Source organism: Monodon monoceros, unplaced genomic scaffold (assembly GCF_005190385.1).
Source record: "Monodon monoceros isolate NGI ecotype Baffin Bay Population unplaced genomic scaffold, NGI_Narwhal_1 Super_Scaffold_1, whole genome shotgun sequence".
In the NCBI taxonomy this organism is placed as follows: domain Eukaryota; kingdom Metazoa; phylum Chordata; class Mammalia; order Artiodactyla; family Monodontidae; genus Monodon; species Monodon monoceros.
The window spans coordinates 10520684-10542834 of NW_021703765.1; the positions used below are offsets into that span (position 1 = coordinate 10520684).

Genomic DNA, 22151 nt, shown 5'->3' on the forward strand with positions numbered 1-22151 from the left:
ATACACGGTCCTTGAGATTGAAAATTAAAATTGTTTGAAGTACTAATCACGTGATGCCATGACACAGACTATTGTCCAGTTGCTCAACAGGTGAGGTCTTACCTACACAGGGCCTATGAAACACCTATTATCTTACAGCAAAGCTAAAATCACAAGCCAATCATTAGTAGCAGCAAAATATTTAACCCTTGGGATTAGTACATGCTATTTTTGAACAGGTTATATAATGCAGGAGGTATACAATTTGTGGGCAAATTGTCAGAAACTTGTCAATGTCTTTCTAGGCTGCAAAGAGTAGATATAGAAGGGAATGGGTGGGTGTCTGAATTTAGGTTCTCAGATCTATCATTAAATCAACCACGAGCACAACTTCTACATTCCCAGGATTCAGATCATAAACCAGATACTTTCATTTACTTCTCCTTCAATACTCGCTGAATCAGAACTATTTCTCCTCTATCAGACTTTCTAGGCAGCTTCCAGACTTTATCACAACATTGGTAAAAAAAAATATGCCACGACCTCTATGAAAATTCTAATGAATGATGAGCTCGCAGCGAATTTACTGGTCTGTTTTTGCACAACTGTCATTCTCAAAAGACACTTAAAATGTTTATCCCCCCCCCACAGTGATTTGAGAATGATTTGATATTGCCATTTTTTATAATATGAAAAACAGGGTAAGTGGCATTAAAATATTCATTTAGGATCATAAGTACTATCAAATTTTCAAAATCACAAACTTGCTATTTGAGGAAGAATTATTCTCCATGATAAAGGCAAAATTATTAAAATATAGAGAAATTTTGGATTTTCACAGTGATGAAGAAAACCAATGGCTCACACCCACCCATCTTCGCACCTGCCCACACTTCCCTATACCCAGAGCCAGAGGAGCAGAATAGATAAAATATTATTTTATAACCAAGAAAATAGTGCTCCAAATTATAATCTTACGGTATATAAACTATTTCATCTTCAGAACAAAACAGAATATCTAGCCAAACAACCACATATTGTATCCAGGCAGCTTTGCAATTCATAATTTTTTTTTCTGAAATTAAAAGTCATTTAATTTAGTTTTTGATTTAGCAGATCATCATCCTAAGTGTTATGTTTCAACTAATTTCCCTGAGAAAAACCAGCCCCTGGAAGGACAAGCTGAACCTAGCACATATTCTACTGCATGGCAAGGAGATTTCGCTTAAGATTTAAATTTTACTGTGTGTAATTCCTATGTGAATTAATTAAAGAAAACAAAGCAAAAAAAAATTAGAGATGATGAACATTTTCTTATATAGTCAAGAGGTAACAGCTGAAATACTTTTCAATATCTAATATTTTGTTTAATTTTGGTAGGAATACGGATAAATGTAATAAAATATTCTTAAAATGTGCTAATGTCTCTATAAATAATATGCTGTTTATTACCATGGTACACATATTGAGAGAACCACAGTAAAAATAGTGTCTGTTATCAATTCCAACTATACTGAATAAAAATAACTATTATTAATTCTATGCCAAGATATAAATGATGACTTTACAAAGAGAGTTGCATGTCAATTTTTACCTGTCTTTGGCTCCACTGAGAAGTATGGCTGTCCTTGCAGGATACTGTAGACCACTCGGGCGCTGTTGCCGTATGTAGGATCATCGGCATCCGTTGCTGTCACTTGTACCACTGAGGTCCCTACGTGCCAATCCCAAAACCAATGAGTTAAAAACTCCCAAATGCCACAAAACATAAGAACTCACAAAACGCTAAAGATTCTATACTAGATTTGTTTTTCATTTTTAATTTTTCTTATTCTAAGGTACATGAAAAATTGATTTATTTTTTGCCTAAGGCAAACCCCAAAAGATGATAAATGATAATTCATCCTTCAGAAATATTTAAGGGACATGAAAATATGTTGGCAAAAAAATAAGACTGATGGTGCAAGTTAGGCAGGGATATATATTCAGAAGTGGATGGGACTCAAATTTTAGGCATCTCATCCATCAGGGTTGGGTAATAAATTTTTATCAAGAGCAATCTCTATAAGTCTCAATCACTGTCTAGAAGGCAGCATGACAAATACTAACATCGTGACACTCAAATCACTGAGGCAACCTCACTGCTGTAGCAAAGTAAAGCCAGACAGAAACTGAAACTTCATTAACTGAATAAAGCATATTCAGTTGATACATTTAACTGGATATTAAGTGGCTACTGTGTCTCTTCCTGTAGTAGTTTTATTTTTCATTTGTTTTCCCTAATTGATTTAAAAACAAAAGCATGAAATGAAAGTTTAAACCAAACCCTCCCAAAGGAGAAAAAGCATGGCAACTTGAAAAATCACAACATTGGTTGTTTTTCTACATTTCATATGATAGAATGTCATATTGCTTCTTCCTTTTACTATGCATTCACTTATTCCATATGGAAGGCATTTAGTGTGATCTGTTCTTTTTATTTCCATTTGGAATATCATCTTAAAAATATTAGCTACTCACATTTGCTTAGTTTAAATATTTAAGCACATGCTATTTTATCATTTATGACACAGCTGACGGGGATGGGACAAATCCCTTTCTGTATTCTTTTAAGGTTCAAGTTGGTTTCTAATAAATTCTTGAAAATATGGCATTTTTAGTCTAACATCTCTTTTAGATATATTCCTATGTAGATCTCCCTCTCTAAATGCCTTAAATAAGTCACCAATACCCATCTTATTATAAGTCTATTCTCTTTTCCAGATTATGATTTCCCTTACCAATTCTATTTTCTTTCAGATTGGGTGGAAAATTTGAATATGTATGTGTGTGTGTGTGTGTATACACACACACACACATTTTGTAAATTCGGAAGTTTTATTTTTTTTATTTGATAGACTTAGGAGACTGCGCTCTATGGATGTTTGGTAGGACCAAACAGTGAATGATGTATATTTAAAAATCTTTTTAACAATTAGATTTTGACTATTTTAAAATGTTAGAATCAATGACTTTGATGTTCTCTATTTCCTCTATAAGGAAATAGAGAGCATCTTTACAGCACCATCGTTACAGCAATATTTATTCTCGTGATATGGTTAAGTACCGATTTCCTACTTCACTGGAAAAGAAAACACCTTGAAACAAACAAAATAATGAAAACTATACTTCAGTAAATTTTGTTGTGTATAATTTTTTCTGAAGTGTTCGTTAAATAATTTATACACACGCACAGGCACACAGACATATACAAACACACATGCGCACACACACACACTTGTATTGTCACGCTTATCTATGCTCTTCTGGCAACAAATAAGAGATCCCAGGGACTTATGAGTGTGTTTCAAATCTTAGTTAGTTCTCAATGAAAAAAAAGTAGGCCTGAATAATAAATACTGAAAACTTGTGCTGTATATACCATACTATTCAGTGGCTATTATAACTATTTGGTTAGAATTAAACACTTTGATGAGCTGTCACTATAAGTCCATAGGATACATTTTATGTAGACAATTATTGTTCTTAGCTCAAATTTTGATATTAACCAAGTGACCTCAATTAGTGTCAAGTAAATCCTGAAGACGCTGAGAAATCATTTTCTAAAAAGTTCTGAACCTGTTGGAATCAAATAACTAAAATAACTTACACATGCACATAATAATCATGCTGTTTGATATCAGAGTGGTACCACTGGAACCAAAACTACAGTGCATTATTCAGCCTCTAGAACAAAAAGCTCACAGTAATCCAATTTGCACTGCTGGGTTCTACACAGGAAAGGAAAACCTTAGCAAGCCCATGAAGAATGCCCAAAATGCCCAGGAGAATTACGGCATTGAACTGAATTGCTTCAACACACCTCAAAACCTCCTGTTTTTCTAAACATTACTACTTTGGAGAGGACAACGTGCCTTCTCTTTTCTCTAAAACCTCCCAAATCTTGTTGCTGCTGGTGTCATCATCGTTGTTGTTTTTGTCATTAAACAAGAGCAGCAGGAAGCACTCTGAAGGAGTGGACAGTATTGAGAAAGTGTGAATAAGCCTGTTTGGTCAAAGAAATATTTACACGGAAGAAAATTATAGTGAGATGCCGCCGCTGCAGTTCAGAACTTTTCCTGTCCACAAGCATCGATTCCTCTGGCTTATTTTCAGTTCATATTTCTTTAGCAGCTTGAGCCATGGTCCCAAAATAATGTTCCCTCTCCAATCTGACTGGAACAAAAATTTAGGGTCACTAAATTGGGCACATGTAATACACATCTTTGCAATTCCACTCCCCTGCATAGCAGATGTGTGGATCGAAAGCTGGAATGAACACAATGACTTTTATTTAATGTAAAACGATCAATCAATCTATCAAGTAAAACAAATCAAAGACTTGAGTTGAAATACGTGTTAAAATACAAGTTCGATTATTATTTTAAATAAACTTCCCCCTTCAATACTATAAACAACAGGAAATAAAAGATATAAATCAACTGGTCTCTATTCCAGCCCCATCATTTTTTTTTTTTTTGTAAGATCATCCATACCTAAATTACATACTGGCTGAAAACTATTCCAAAGGTACCTAAATCAGTGGAATTTAAAAGACAGTTTAATAGTATTTGAAATACAGTATATGCTAAAGGTAATTTACTTTCCATTTTTCCAGTAATGGAGCAACGTCAAAAGGCCTTTGAGTAAAACAGCCTTCATTATTCTTTTATATATCTCACACTGAGTATCACTTTACCATTATTATAAATTCAGTATAAATTTTCATGCATTTAAATTTCTGGAGAAATCACAAAAAGATTAGTGGTGGCAGGTGGATGGACATTTACAGGTTCAAGCATACTCTATAAGGAAATAGACCAGCTGATTCTAATATTAGCCTAGCTACACTGCCGGCCTTGCCTGATACCCTGGCCCCCAGAGAGATGCTTAGAATAGTGAATTCTTATTTTAACATGGGGAGAAAGGAAAAGAAAAGTAATAGATCATCACAGGGCTGTGCCTAGAATGATTTTTTTTTTTTGGTTTGATAATTTTATTGTGTTTTTTTTAAAACTTCTTAGGCATAATTTGAATCATTTTTTAATTTTAAATATTAAATTGAAAAGGGATTGTAAGACCTATGTAATTTCTTGAAGACACTGAGACAGGTGTGTAAAAGGAAGAATTTCCTAATTTTCCGTATAAATAAAATAATGTGTCAAAAAATAGAATTTGGATACCGGCTACTAACACATCTCAAACATTCCCCTCACACTAAATGGCAATGTCTACACAAATGCTAATGTGATTTCTTCCCCAGTATTTACGGTGATTTAATTTTAAATACAAACCTCCTAAAATCAGATGGTACAAGACCAACTTGCTCTTTACTTACCCACAGGAGACATTTCGGGAACTCCGGCAGTGTACGGGCCGTCCAGGAATTTAGGTTCGTTGTCATTGATGTCCTGAATCTTGATGACGAACTCCGACTCGGGCTCCACGGGCTTGTTGGTTAGCCGGTCCAGCGCCTGGGCGCGGAGGGTGTAGTAGGCCTGCTCCTCGCGGTCAAGCCTCTTGGTGGCATGAATATCCCCCGTGTTCTCATCAATAATGAAAATGGAACTTGCCCCTTCGCCTGACAAGATGTATTTGATGGAACCATCTCCTTTATCAACATCAGAGTGAAGCTGGTGAAAAATTCATGTGAGATGAGATTAACTTACAAGCGAGTCAGCGATATGGAGATATGTCAAAATAATTCTTATGTCAGGCAGGAGCATATGAAATTTTACTGTTCTTGGAAAGACAAGCTGACGCATTTTGTGCACAACGGAAACGGCTATTAGAATGTGTTAGCTTGCACTTGTGAGCAAGAAATTTCATTTCTTCCTGTAAACAGTCTCATTTCCAAAGGAATTTTATACCATTCCCAAAGTTAGGAACTCGTTGTAGTGTTATTTTTGATTTGGTCTGTCCTTGCCAGTTTTAGCCATCTTCTTTGACCAGAGCAGACATTCAGTAACCATGCATAATTGGTTCATTTGATCGTATTCCAAGCAAAGGGACTTGCTATAGAACATTTGTAACTTTAGATCTAATATATTCTTTAATCTGCTTAGAAATCGCCACATCCTTTAAGGGTGCCCTTCCCTCCCAACTCCCACAACTTTTCAGGATTATTAAGGATGGATGGATGTCCAGTCACTAAATTGATCTCCAAATCCTGTTCTATATTTTAAAATTTGAAGCTGTAAAAGAAAAATTACACTGCTTTCTGAAGTAGGAATTTTAAATCAATATGTGCCTAAGACTTCAACGAAAACCTTTCTTGAAATACCAAGAACAGCATTAGATTTGCATGATTAACCCCGGCTACGGCTCAGGGGCAGCCCCTACTGATTTGCATTTCATATCTGGAACTGTCCCTTCTGTATGTCAGAACATTACGTTGAACAGAGGAACCTGAGGAAACTCAGAAATAATTACATATTTCCCTGAACTTCATAACCTGAGAAATACAGTGCTCAATCTGTAATTTCAACCATCTTTCATCCTCTATAACCGCCGTGATTCTGGACTGCAATTAATACAAACGCAAATACCCGATTTACCAAATAACAAGGCTGTTCACTGCCCTGCAGAACTACGTTTGCATTCTTTGAAAGACAAGGTTCAAAAAATATAAGATATGGGAAACTTAGGCAAGTGGACGCCCAGTCCATTTCCATCCTTAGCTGTTGAGGATACTGCTTCTGTACCACGAACTCCTGTAAGTGATTCTTCCATCGCGCTGTAACAGCTATGTTTATACTCGGCTTCAGAATACTTAAATACCTGATTTATCCTTTAGTTTCTGTAGTTTTCAGTTAGGACGAAATGATACCAAAAAATTAATTTCTGGCACAAGTTTTACTTTAGCTTTGTTCAGTGTGGAACACTGCAGCATGATTATCCAGCATACGGAGAAGTCGTATTCTTGAAATGTAATGAATTATTTAATTTCCTTAAGTCATTCTCAGGGTGACTATTACATACATAGCTCCCTCTAATTTAAGACGAAGCAAGCTAAGAATTACTATAGTTTGAATTACTGAGCACTCCTGTGTGCCAGGAATTACTGCTAATGTTCTCTACATAGTAACTCATTCCACGCTCACACTGACTGACTTTATTATCCCTTTAACAGATGAGGAAACTGAGGCAGACAAAGTACTTTGCTGGTCATGCTGCCAGCTCTCCATGGCAGAGCTAGAAGAATGAAAACCATTAGGCTGGTGGAAAGCCCATCCTCCACTCCCTACAATGGGGATCCTGCCTCTGGGGGAGAAGCTGTGACCTGTGAGGTGAGGACATTAAAGTTGCCACAAAGGAGAACTCAGGGCAGAAGGGTACAGACAACCACTCCCACCTGATCACTCCGCAAATCTCAAAGACGCTCAGTGTTTCCAGGGGTTTCCATCAACACGTTTTATGATGTACCAGAAGGGACCTTTCCTGACGTTACAGAAAAGCAATAAACCACACTCAACAACACAGAGCAAAAACCTGAGTCCAGAGACAAATGCAGATAGGCGAAAGTAAGTTGCTTTTCAGCAGCTAGTACCTCAAGTAGTCCCCCCTTACACACACTTCTCACAGTCATTCTCCCAACCCCTCCTCGCCCTTGATGACCACAAACATACAGAAGTTATACACAGGCTGCGTCTTTAATCAAAGGTTTGCTATCTCTCTAAATATCACTAGGGGCTCCCATTTATAGGACCAGCCCTTATGATTCATTAAACTAATTCCTATCAACTGACTGCTGGCTTCACAGCGTGGGGATACCATGTGTTCCTGGGGTATTCAGGTAAGGGAGAGAGGATGCATTCCTTTCAATACAGAATGTACATGAAATCCTCACTGATCTCCAGCCTGAGCTCTGATGCCGTATCTGACGTTATGCGGTATCGCTAGTTGTTCTCCATTACTGACAGCGTAAGAACTTAAAGGTAAAAAAGGTTCATACTGGGCTTCCCTGGTGGCGCAGTGGTTGAGAGTCCGCCTGCCGATGCAGGGGACGCGGGTTCGTGCCCCGGTCCGGGAAGATCCCACATGCCGCGGAGCGGCTGGGCCGGTGAGCCATGGCCGCTGAGCCTGCGCTCCGCAACGGGAGAGGCCACAAGAGTGAGAGGCCCGCGTACCGAATAAAAAAAAAAAAAAAAAGGTTCATACTGCTTGCTTTTCCACTTCTTCAAGGATCAGAATTCTTCTCTTCTACCTCTAACTGCCACCACCATCACTGCCCGCCCCCAACCTACACAGACACACCCACGCATCTATTGCAGGAGCCCTGAAATCTACCACCCTCCCCATCACTGACACTTTTCTCTCAGCTGGGACCATCACTAGGCTTGTAACCACTGCTAAAATTCACGAGCATGAAGCTGCTATGAGTCTCGACTCGGTGTCCTTGCAAGGTTAGCGGAGGCATCCGCGGTTGAAAAGTGGAGGACCGACTCTGGAATGTCAAGATGGACACATTCATAAGTATCAGATGATGCAGACACGGAATCTGTGAGGCCACACCCACGATACTAGCCTTAATACGTGGGGTGAAAGCCCATGCTGTTAGGAAAAGCTGTTATCCTTCTGTGCTGAAAAAGCATGCTCAGAAAAGAAAAATGCTGCAAGTGTAGAAGGACTGAATGGCATTCTTAAGTTAAGACACGTGTCTATGTAGCCCCACCCTTCCCCCCCCCCCCCCCCCCCCGCCAAACGCGCGCACACACACACTCATGCACAGTCTTTATCAATGATGATTATGGAATAGAGTAGGACTCTCCACAGTGAAAACCTCTGGCCAGGAAAAAAAAATTCTGCGGTCCCACAATATGGTGAGCAAATAAGCAATAATAAATGAAAAACACAATAAAAAACAACGATTTGCACTCTATTTGGGGCAGAGTAGAATTCATGTTGTTATGTCTATTCCACTTGCCAATATCCTTGTAAACATGATCTTGTAATTCAACAACAAAATCTTGATTAATCACCAGACAAAACTCACTTGTACTGTGTCCCTAAATCCTTTCCGAAATATTTGTTGTGACTCCAAAGTAAATATTTACATTAAACATATAAATTGTTTTCTGTTGTTGGCAAATGAGCACAAACAGTAAGGAGCACAGCCCTCTTAGCAGAGTCCAGCTCGTGATAAGGCAAAAGAATAAGCAGGGAGGAGATCTAAGTATTATGCGAATCCAATGTCACTATGCCAGCACTGTGTACGGTAACAATGTAAGAAACATGAAACTGTTGGACTGAGTTATAACCTACACAGGCCAGGATGCAAAGCATACTTCACATACACCTAAGTGTATTCTGTTTAGTCATCTGTTATGGCTCCATCATCCCCCGCTCGAAGGAATATGCACTCATTACCTCTAACATATCAACCCATTCTCCAGTCCCTCTGAACAATCATCCTAACTTGGAATCTTCAAATCTTTCACTTGGGCTATCACAAAACTCCCCAGTTATTTTCCACTTTTAATAACTCACATCATCGAGGCTGCTACAGTGCATGTCAGAAATGATCTCCCTAAAACATGCACTGAATTGTGTCACACCCCTCATCAAATAATTGCTCCCCATGGGCTCTGGGTTTAACTCCAAATCCTAAGCACTCAGCTCCATGTGGCCGTGTGCCATCTCCCCAGTCTCTCTTTCCTACCACATCCCAGAGGGCCCTCTGTGTCCCAGGCACGTGGGTCTAGTTACCACTGCCTGAGCAGAGCAAGCATCTCCATCTTTTCCAGACACGTCCTCCATCATCTTACCCACCAACTGACAACCAACTCTACTTAATCCAACTTCCCTCTTACTGAAGCCTTAACGATCCTAGTTTTCCCACATGGCATGTTGTTTGAATTTCTATGACAAAATGCTTTTAATTCTGCTTTATAATGAAAATCTGGTTTAGTTGTTTTCCTACCCAATCCCAATCCCATCTGTAATGTATAAACTCCTTAAGAGCTGGGTTCTTTTTATCACCATATTCCACATTCTGAATAAAAAATTTGTTGCAGTGAATTTAGTAAATTTTTAATCCACATTGTAAAACAGGAGTGCTTGTTTTATTTCAATTTCTATCCTTGTAAGTTTTAATAGCACTAAGTAAAAAGAAAACAAACTAAACAAAAAAACATCCTGTATCTCTGGTTTGTCCTCCCCAATCCTCTGAACCGCCAAGATGGAGTTCAGATACCTTGTTTTCTATGCCCAGGGTAACTTGCGCATTGGTACCTTTGTGTTCCCCAAGAGACAGAGCCCTGGAGAGACAGACACGCTTTCTTATACCTGTTTTCCTAGGTCTTATACAGTACTTCACACACACACACAGGTGATTAAGGAGGGTTTGATAGACCCTTGGATGTCCTCAGATGGCAGAATCTCATGTCCTTGATTAATTTTTTAATCCACCATTTATTTTTTACATTTAAGATTGTAAAGAGCAAAACTAAAAACAGATCAATGCACTGCAGTTCCGACAATTTTCTTATATTTATTTAATCAACTAGGGCCTGATATGAACTACCAGATCTAGCACTTGCGATCCATCTGCTTAAAAAGTCTGAAAATGGAGAATATTCCTCAATTTATCAAAGACTGAGGTTAAAAAAAAAAAAATCAATTCAATATATTGACCAACTTTTCTTCCCTCTATGAACGTCTTCAACTCTGCTTGTTATCTGATCTTACTGCTGATCTTGTCTTTACTCTCCTAGTTCCCCTCCTCTATATTTATTTATTTTATTTTATTTTTTGTGGTACGCGGGCCTCTCACTTTTGTGGCCTCTCCCATTGCGGAGCACAGGCTCCGGACGCGCAGGCTCAGCGGCCATGGCTCACGGGCCCAGCCCCTCCGTGGCATGTGGGATCTTCCCGGACCGGGGCACGAACCCGTATCCCCTGCATCGGCAGGCGGACTCTCAACCACTGCGCCACCAGGGAAGCCCCCCCTCCTCTATAAAATGGAGATAGAAATGCCTGTACTTGGACTTCACTGAACAATTGTGACAACTACTTGAGATATTGCAGTAGGGTGTGATTCGTAAAGATAAATTACTATAATGTCAGGACTGTACTTTGTAAAGCAATTATACTCCAATGAAGATGTTAAAATTTTTTTTAAATAGTTATATAAAAAAGAATACAGACATAAGATGAAACTATTGGGACAGAGATAACGTTTATCATGAAAGTCTTGACACTAAAAATATAAAACTACACAAAAGCCCCTGTGGTCCTCACTGAATATATACGATGGAAATAATTAGTGTTATATTCAGTTTTTCTATAACGAACATTTGAATAAGAAAAATGCAAAATGCATTATTATACTACTACATTTGTGTACAGAAACGGAGTAACGAGGGCTGAACAAAAAATACACATATGTTCCTTTGAACACCGTGTTAATCCATCTGAGAATGATTTATACTGAATACTAGGCAAAAGATTTCTAAGGTAAATTTTCTACCACTGATTTACTTATTATAGATTCTTGATTTTTTTTAAGTTTAAAAATATATTACAGATTGTTAGAACTCATGCATTTTACTTTTGCTAAACTTGTACAAGGTTAAATTTATAAGTATAGAGGGCAGATTTAAACAATAATTAGCAGAAATAAAACTGCTTGAATATACACATTACATGCAAGTTTTCTTTTTTCATTATGCTTTTTAATAGATATTTTCCACATGCCACTGGATACCATGTAATTATCAAGCTGTTGAAGAAATATTACAGATGAAGACAAGTGTATGAGTAACTTTTTTTTTCTGGTTGAAGTATTCCTAATTTATAATTATCATTGTGGTCCAGGGTAATGGAACACAATTTACTTGTGAAGCATCTTTGAGGAAGATGTGTGGTTTAAGAAGTGTAGGTATTAATTATTACACATACACACAGAATAATAAAGGAAAGGGAAACAATTCAGGAAGTGCTTAGGTAAGGTTAAAACTGCCAAGAAAATCTCATTTCTTTCTTTTTTTAACCAATAGTAAATTTTAAAAAGGAGGGACTTCTATGATTATTTTCATCCTCAGGAAAAGTTCACGCTAACTCAATGGCAATAAACACTCATTCTGGGGTCTCAGTACATACTGAGTAGCAGTGGTACAGATGCTAGGTCCATGCAAAGCAACCAGAAGTATGGCTACTGAATCTCCACTCCGCTTATCCTGCTGCCTTGATCGCACTTAAATCCCAGTTTATCCCTGGTTATAGATCAGCATCCTAAATGCCCACCTAGCCTTGAACCCTGAAGTGAGGATAAAATGAAGTAATGCATTTGGAAGTATTTTGTAAAATGTCACTTTCTATCCATATGTAAGTCCACAAAGAGCTGTACAATGAAAGTACCTGCCCTTCCTCAGTGGGGGAAATCTTGCTTTTGTTTGAAAAAGTTCGACATTTCTGTCTAAGGCATGGTTACTCGGAGCTTCACGTGAAGAGCCATGTCTTTTTCACCAGGGACTGACTGATAAGAGCTCAGAGAAGCATTTTCCATTCCACACACCTACGTGCAACTCCCTAAAGAAGGCTCCACAGCACTTGTCCTCCCCTCTTGTCCTCTCTCGGGTTGCTGCCTCCAGGCCACATCCAAAACTTTCAGCCAACTTAAAAAATCTGCGCGGAGTCAAATTCTTACTGATCAAAACTCCTCGTGGGCTAATTTAATCGTGAGAACATCGTGTCTCCGATTCACGGCTCCCAGCTACTGCCTCGTTCACTTCCTTCCAAACGCCAAGTCATAAACCAGAAGCAGTTAGAAAGCAAACCCCTGGAAAGCTTCAGCTTTCTTCGCAGGAGGAAGAAAAATTTGCTTTTTCTGCAAATATATGTCACAGGAGGCCAGAGCACTGCTATGGAAAGAGCAGTCCCGGGACTGGGTGCTATCAGTCTAAGTCAAGGTGAGTATGGAAACTGAGAAGAAGGGCTTAGCAACTTTCATAGTCATTTTACAGAGTAATTTAATGTCTCTTGAGCCCAATAATAATAATGAAAAAAGGGGGATTTAATTTTCTAATATAAGCAATGCATTTTTAATGCAGCAGCAAAATTATTAGGAGGTCAAAACGAAGTATGTCCTGAGTTCTTAAAAACCAAGAAGCTTGCACACAAACAGCAACAATATAAAACTTGGTCCTTCACCACAGATCAGTTGAGAAGAACTGGGTCAGTGGAGAAAACCCTACGTGAAAGCTCTTTTGAATGTCTGTAGGCAGTCACCAGTCTAAAACTCTTTTCCTGTCCTAATATCAGGGAAGACTAGAAGACACTGGCCTCCATGGAGGTACAGGGCATTCTGAAGAGGCCATCCTTAAGATGGGCACAGATGTTTTGCACATGGCATTCTGGAGAAGGCATTCACATATATGTCGCAGAGGACGATAGCATCATGTAGTTGCAAAGTATTTCCTGAAGTCTTCTGCACTGCATGGCCTTGTGTGTTCAAAAATAGAAACAGTAACAGTTAAAACAATGGAAATATAATTTTGAAGTCTACTTCTGAGGGAGAAAACTTCAACACTCATCTGATTTAAGAAGAGAATATTCTATTTGCAAACAAAGCAACTGACAACGGATTAATCTCCAAAACATATAAATCGCTCACACAGCTCAACATCAAAAAAAACCAAACAACCCAATCAAAAAATGCATGGAAGATCTAAATAGACATTTCTCTAAAGATGGCATACTGATGGCCAACAAACACATGAAAAGATGTTCAACATCACTAATTATTAGAGAAATGCAAATCAAAACTACAATGAGGTATCACCTCACACCAGTCACAATGGTCATCATCCAAAAAATCTACAAACAATAAATGCTGAAGAGGGTGTGGAGAAAAGGGAACCCTCTTGCACTGTTGGTGGGAATGTAAATTGATACAGCCACTGTGGAGAACAGTATGGAGGTTCCTTAAAAAACTAAAAATAGAACTACCATACGACCCAGCAATCCCACTACTGGGTATATACTGTATCTGGAGAAAACCAAAATTTGAAAGGTTGCATGAACGCTGATGTTCATTGCAGCATTATTTACAATATCCAGGACATGGATGCAACCTAAATGTCCATAGACAGAGGAATGGATAAAGAAGATGTGGTACCTACATACAATGGAGTATTACTCAGCCATGAAAAGGAACAAAATAATGCCATCTGCAGTGACATGGATGGACTTAGAGATCGTCATACAGAGTGAAGTAAGTCAGAAAGAGGAAGACAAATATTGTATAATATCACTGATATGTGGAATCTAGAAAAACGGTACAGATGAACTTATTTGCAAAGCAGCAATAGAGTCACAGATGTAGAAAACAAACTTATGGTTACCAAGGGGGGAAGGGAGGGTGGGATGAATTGGGAGATTGGGATTGACATATATACACTACTATATATTGAATGGATAAATAATGAGAACCTACTGTACAGCACAGGGATCTATTCAGTACTCTGTGGCGGTCTAAATGGGATGGGAATCTAAAAAAGACTGGAGATACATATATATATATATATATATATATATATACGTATGTATAACTGATTCACTTTGCTGTTACAGCAGAAACTAACACAACACTGTAAAGCAACTCTACTCCAATAAAAATAAAAAAAGAAGAGAATATTCTACCCTAACTTATCAATTCTGATACAAGGATAATATACATCCAATGTGGCCTGATGGACCAGTGTGGACAAAGATATGGAGAAACACAGAACGTCACAGGTGACACAGACTAGGATGGGGAACAGAGAACAGCAGCTCATCCAAGAGGAGAACAGACAGTGCCGAGGCCATTCAACACTTACACTTACAGGTCAGGTCTTGAGGGCTGACCGTTAACTCTAAATTCACAGTAACTATGTACATGTATTTGTAAGCTGTGATATCTATTTGGTAAACTTGGTTTCAAAGATTCTTCACTGGGTATTTAGTGTTTGTCTAGTTAATCCCTTCTGACATCTTTTTTAAAGTTACAAGTTAAAAGTATCCCTTTGGCAGGTATTAAAAGTACCAGGTTGAAAGCACCACTTCAGCTATGACCTGGACTACAGGGATACAACTGACATTACTCTTGGCGCCCAAACTAGATTGTCCTGGTAAAATAAAGTTTGAATCAGGCCTGTTTCTGTCTTCATCTAGACACCCAACATCTGTTAATCATCTATTCCAAATAAGTACGGAGTGTATCCTACAGGTCAGGTGTACAGGTGTGTATGGATGAAGACAGAAAGGGACAGGGTGGCAGAGGCAAGCCTAAGGCATTGAACTAAATAGTCCCCATGGTCATGAGACCATCTACGGAGGCACAAACTGTCAGAGCACCAGGTTCAACAAACAACTGCAATTCTGATGACCACAAAAAAGCACCCACAGAAGGCTACGAAATCATATAACAGGGAAACCAAGCCAACCTCAGGGGTTCAGAGAAGTGCTTTTTAAATAAAGCATATTTAAGTTGAGACAAGGAGACTAGTAATTAGTAGGATTAGTCTAGTTATGAAGGGCAGAACTTGATGTCCAGGAAGAAACTTTACTGAATGACGGAATACATTCCTTTCTATGGATAGTCAGAGTGAGAAACACACAGGATCCACTAGTTTATAATATGGAATAACTTTTGCATGTGATACGTTAAAAGGGGCGTCATAGCACAGATATATTTTACAATCTACCTTCTGTAATCTGCTTAATTAAAAACATTTAAAAGACTGCAGAATGGTTCACTGATGTTAACCTGCTGTTTGGCTAATGTACTTATTTTTTGTAGTATGTAGGGCTCTTGCATCAGAATTACCTAGGACATTGGTTAAAAATGCCAATTTTGGGGCTCTATCTTAAGTCTACTGAATCAGAATCTCTTTGAGTTGGAAACAGGAATCAAAATTTTCAACCAGCATCCCAGATCGAAAATTTTTGGTCGAACAGATAATACCCCTCACACAAAAACCTGCTTATGTCAATAATATCACGGTTGAAAATATAATAATCACTTTTAATTCATTTGTATTTATAACTTCTTCTATATAAGATTATTGAATAACATTTTCTCTGTGTTTTGATTTATTTATATATTTCACTTAAAAGGGAACTGTCCCTCCTCTAACTACCAATGATACAGGGAGAAAAGTACACAGTGTATAATTTACGTATCCACCAAATAGGATGTGGTACTTTAAACAACCGCTATATTTAACTTTTAAACCATTTTTAAATTATATCAATTTTCCATGGGGTGGGGGCAAACAATTTTATTTTTCACAAAATTCATGTTTCAAGAAACCTAAGAAGAGTGAGAAGCAAATTTGTGGGCTATTAGGTAGAAGTATGTTTTGGTGATGCAAAATTACAAGGTATTATGAATGTAAACTGCATTTTCTGTGCACAACCAGTTCATATTATCAAGATGCAGGGATGCTCTTAGGTTCTAGGCATCCCTCCGGGACCAGAAAGATAAACGAAGAAAAACAAAATGCTCTGCTTATATTTTACATGAAGTTAGTACTGGTCAGAGGCAGAGAGAACATTAAGGCGATGCAGGAACTATAAGCAACAGAACCTGTGACGCTGCGCTGCTTCACTGTATTTCCCACAGAAACGATGCGTGTCTGCTCAAAAAATTAACATCTTCATCTATCACACGCTTCTTACAAAAAGATTGGAAATGTAAAGCAAACAAAGAAAGCGGGAGTGGAAAGGAAATATTTATGATCTCAAACCTCAGAGGTTATTATCACACCAGAGACTCCCCTCTAGGGGATCCACAGTGGGTCACCCAACCCACCCCCCTTCACCCCAAGGGCTGCAACACTCACTTCAACTGCTGGAAGTGCTAGAGTCAGTCTGCTCTCAGCCCTTTACCACTTGCTGTAGGAAAACACCCACTATTTGGAGACAGATGCCTCCTCTAATATCATACAGCTTCCTGGGGCAGGTAGAATACACAGGACCAGGGACTAGAGTTACAGTGGGAATGTCCACGTTATCTTCACTCCTACTGACCTGCTTGGAGACATGTGCTTCCACTCCAAGAGTGAGGTGATTCCTCCAAGTTCATGGTATCCTCTGCCTTGTCTCTGGACTCCCCGCACCCAGGGACCAATGCACAAGGAGAAGCATTGCCATCCTGATAGGTGTAATTGACCTTAATCACCAGGAGCCAGGAGCGTGTGGGCTTCCATTACACCGTGGAGGTGGGAAGAACAGGCTTAGCATCTGGGCACTTGGCTGTCTCCTGATACCCTCTTGCCCCATTCTGATGTTAAAAGGACAAGTGCAAAAGAACCTCAGCCCGAGGCAGGCTGGGCGGTGAGAGGAAAATGATGACTGCTGGCTGTAACCTGGAGATGGGCTACAACACCAGGGGCTGTAGTTCATCCTACTGACATTCTTGTAAATCCCACCAAGAAAAGAGGTCAAACATGTTGTGTTGGAGCTGCCCCCTGAACTGATTACCTGAAGCAAATGGATGTGAGTGGGGCAAGGGGGGCCTCTAGGGGAAGTCATGGCAGCCACCCGGGTCAACTTCCTACCTGACCCCACGAAACACCGGGAGTGCCAGGTGCTGATGCTTCTCAGCTAAGTTCTTCCTAAACACTGTCACTCACTTCGGGGACGTTTACAAAGTTGGCAAATTGCAAAAGCAACAAAGACAGCCACTTTGTCAAAGGTACTATTTCTTTCTCGGGGGCATCCCACAGCCAATGAGTGGCTGACTTAAAACTTCTCCCGCTCCCCTGATCCAGGACAACTTTGAAGAGCCTTCCCAGCTCCACAGATCTTCAAAGGCTGGCCCCCTTCCAGGTTGCAACCGCACGGCAGTTCAACTCCTCCCTCCACCCAGCCCTACTTCCCTCCCTCCCTCACAAGTCTTGATTCTGAGAACCACGCTAATAAATCCCCTACAGGAGTCTGTTCCCTGGATGCAGGTAACTAACTCAATGACTAAAGAGTGGCAGAGCTTGGCTCTCCGAGGACATCTGTCCTCATGCACACCACGCCTCCCCCTGCAGGGGCATAGGAAGGTGAGAGGCACATTTGCACAATTTGGTGAGAGATGTATACGTATAGACCAGAAGCAGAAACCACCGAGGAAGAAGCTTCAGGGCGGCAAAATTCATAAAAGACGTCGCCCCAGGCAGAATGCCGCTTGTTTCTTTCAGTCCACACCTGATACACTCTTATTTTTCCCACGCTCCCAAATGCTTTGATTTTTACAAACTTCACACTGTGAATGAACCAGTCACAGGGGTAGGGAGGATCCTCTGTGGGGTTTTTCATTTGGAAAGAGGAAGAAGCAAAATGGCCTTAACTCACTGAGCCCCGGAGCCAAATCTCAACGCATTTCTCCTTATACAACCCCCTCAAGTTCTCCACGCAAGTGTCTTCTGTTCACCCAAGTGGGGCGACGCCCAGACCTACTACAGAATAGTTCAGTTAGAATATGTGTCCATGGGCACGGGCTTTATTATTATTATTATTATGTTTAAAAGCTCTCCAGGCCACACTATTATATACCCAATGCAAGGACTACAGACCTAAAGAAAGGACTACAGAAGGAGCTGAGAGGGAAATAGTCTTCCATTTTACTGATAATATCATTTTGAAAAGCAGAGGAAAATAGGTTTATTAACTTGAAAAAGAAGTGAAAATAAGCATGTCTGCAGAGCTTAGGCAGTAATTTGCCTTAAAAAAATCTCTGGCATAACTGCAATAAACACGAAAGCTTCCTAAATGGAAAATAAACCTGTTTCCCATGTCAGGACCTTCCATGGGATACGTAATTGTCTCATCTAACATATAGCAGGTATAAGAAATAAGAAGGCTATATTTTGGCTCAGGTGACCTAAGAAGAACTAAGACACATTTTCTCTTCTCTCAAGAACAGTATCATTTAAAAATAAATCAGAAAAGCCAAGTCCCTGCTGAGCCTTCTCAGCACCCAAGGCAACCACAGAGGTGTCAACACCCTGCCTTCCTGCTGCTGACAGTCTGGATTTCAGTGTGCCCTAAAGATAAAAGTTTCTATAAAGAAATGTAATAAAGTTAGTAAAGCTATAGGAACGTAGGGGAGTAAAACTTGCCCCCCCCCAAAAAAAATGTCTCTTTGGCATGTGGATTATTTTGAGCTGAAAACAAGACCCAAAAATTTCAGGAAATAACTCTGACCTGCTCCCTGACTGCCTAAAAGAATTTTGATGGAAGGCCTGTTCCCCGAATAGAGCTATAACCAAAGACATCAGCAAAGGTTATCAGCTGGGTGTGGGGTGACGAAACTAGGCAGGGCCTGGAGACCAGAGGCCACTCTGTGCCCCATTGTCTCTGCCTGACCCAGCAAACACTTGTTTACCAAATGTGTGCTTTTATGGAAAAGCCTTCCTCCCCCACTGAGGTCCCAAACCACTACCCCCAACATCCTCTGTTGTCTTTAACTGAAGATGGTAGTTAAGGTGAGGGTTTCAGCCATTTTGGCACGTGTCTCGGTTCTCCCGGGTCTCTCCCATGTATATATGTCATTAAACTTTTGTTTGATTTTTCTCCTGTTCATCTGTCTCATATCAATTTAATTCTTAGACCAGCCGGAAGAACCTAGAAGGATAGACGAAAATTTCTTCCTCCTGACACCAGCTCACAATTTGCTTAAAATAATTCAACAGAAGTAACTAGTTTTTGATTTAAAAATCTATGTCAAGAGCATATATAAAGTAACTTTAAAGGGTACTGCAAAATAGTCTGCTACCTAAACACATCTGGCAGGATAAGGGTATTTATTTTAAAGAAAATGTTATTAATGATACTTATAACGTCTGATATCTTAGGCACAAATTCAATTAGCGTCGCTTACAAATATACACACTAAGAAAACCCATTGCTCTCTCTTTGAGATTTACAACATTATACATTTTCTCTGCTCTTCAACCCATCACATTACAGATACACGGTTTAGATGTACTATTCTATTTCAATCTGAACCACCCAAAACTCCTTGCAGCAGTGCTGAGACGATAATGATTTCCTGGTAGAAGCCTGCTACTGAGGGATATTAATACAAGGAAACATTCCTGGAGGGCATCATTTTGGGCGGGTATTTTCTATTTTGCTTCTATTAACTAAAACTTCCTTTGCTGCAGACCCCCCAAAAAATAAAAATAAGTTTAAAAGTTCCAGCTGAATCTCCCTTCTTTTACATTATCTGTGGTTTAAAAAAAAAAAAAAGTCCATACCGGAATAAACATGTATGGTTACGTGTCAAATATAAAACAATTAGTAGTCACCGCCACTAGCTGATTCTGGATTGCAATACTATGTGAACAGGGACCGCTTTAACCATGATGAAGTGATGACAGAAAATTTTCCTGCTGGCGATCAGATCCAGTCTAACTCAAAATCCTATCACTCTTGTTAAAGAATGCAGCTCCTCTATTCCTTTCTGTACCCTTGCACTTCTTCGCTTTATATTTGCAATCCCGACTTTTAGCCACGCCGCTTCACATATTGTTTTATAGCTGTCTTATTCAAATAGTTAATAGCGAGAGCTAATATTTATTAAGTGTAATTATGTGCCAGACGCTGTGGTCAAAGGGCCTTTAACTCTCCTAACAAACTTCTGTAGCGGGCATTATTGGCCTAATTTTATACATGAGGAAAGTGTTATTTAACAGGATTAAGTGCTCTGTCTAAACTTACATAAAAAGGTCAGACTTGAATCTACATCTTGCCAACAACAGAGTGTATGCTACCCAATCTCATCTGTACCATGCTGCCCCAGCCTGTCTCCCACCATAAGAGATGAATGACCAGAAAGGTCTTAGATTCTTGCATTCCCCGATATGAAAAACCCAGCCATTAGTAAGGCAAAATGTCAGCTTAGAGCTACTGAACTTCTGAGTCCCTCCCCGCCCCCATGCCTCCTGGTCCTTTGAGCCTTGCCCCTACACAGCTGTCAATTCCCAATGCTCTGCCTCAGTAGCCCACCTCCTGTCATTTTGTCTCCACCTCCACCCATCTCTGCCCTGAATCGGGGTTTCATTATTTCTCACATGATTTAACAGCAAAACAAATCATACTGTCCCAAAACACTCACAGACTCTCGACTCGTCTCCCTTCCTCTAACACAGTGTTAGGGGACTGTCACAAGCATCTCACTGAAATACAACAGTTGCATCACTCTCCAGCTCAAGATCATGGATGGCTCCCTACAGCTTTCCACAGTAAAGATCAGCTTAGCATTCAAGGTCTTCAATGGTATGAGCTCAATGACTGCAAAGTGCACCATAATCATATATTCTACCATAAACGAAAAAGAAACCTGTATGTTATCATTTTAAGATGTCACTATTTGTACGAGGCATCCCAATTTCTGAAGGTAAAATGTGGCAGGGGGGGAATGCATCTTATAATTGCTAGAATGTGCTGTTCTTTGGTTCTTATCTCCTATTTCCTACTTGTCATTCTCCCATAGTCTTCCTACACTCCCCCTTCTGCCCTGGAATGCGACAGGCTTTGCAAAGCAAGACACATTGCCTAAGGCTTTCTACAACAAATCCATCAGATTTCATACCAAAATTATTCCCATTTTGCATTTATCTAACATGAAAATCAAGGAAAGTCAAGTAAAAGTGAAAAGAGCACATAAAACATTGAACATCATATGTTACTCAAGAAAACGTGATGACACCAGCTTCAATAAATGACAGGATTTTGTTTAGTACTGCCACGGCATGCATTTTCTCCAGAACATCTTTTAAGATGATCTTTTTTTTTTCCAAAATCAAGTCTGCATTGCAATCACACTGAGTGACAGTCTCCTCTGGTGACAAGTACAGTGTGATGAGTTGTTGTGAGCAATTTATAGTTACCACCACTAACGAAAAACCTCATCTAATTCTTGGAGTGCCAATCTATAGACCGGACTGTACCAAGACTGTTATACAAGTTTTTAACGTAGTGAAAACTGTTTGTTTTGTAATGAAATGGAAATAAGTGTATTCGCTGTAATTTCTCATACGTATGCATATTGATAAGGGAAAAAAAGTCTCAAACTTTGTGGGATGGAAAATGAGACGTCCACCCCTTCCTTACAAACACTCAAGTTAAGAAGGATAATTGTTAAATCCCTC

The 22151-nt window shown here is 39.5% G+C and overlaps 1 protein-coding gene across 2 annotated transcripts in view; it reads right to left on the reverse strand.

Annotated features, from left to right (window-relative positions):
• The window catches only part of CDH7 (cadherin 7), a 122697-nt gene that overhangs the window by 61222 nt on the left and 39324 nt on the right, over positions 1-22151 (reverse strand). Inside the window, exons 3-4 of one of the 2 annotated variants that reach the window (XM_029225686.1) lie at positions 5357-5651; positions 1574-1693 (exon numbers count right to left, since the gene is read on the reverse strand). In XM_029225686.1, coding sequence (XP_029081519.1) covers positions 1574-1693; positions 5357-5651 — 415 coding nt within the window. The remainder of the gene's footprint in view (positions 1-1573; positions 1694-5356; positions 5652-22151) is intronic. The other variant, XM_029225693.1, reaches the window with a different exon arrangement.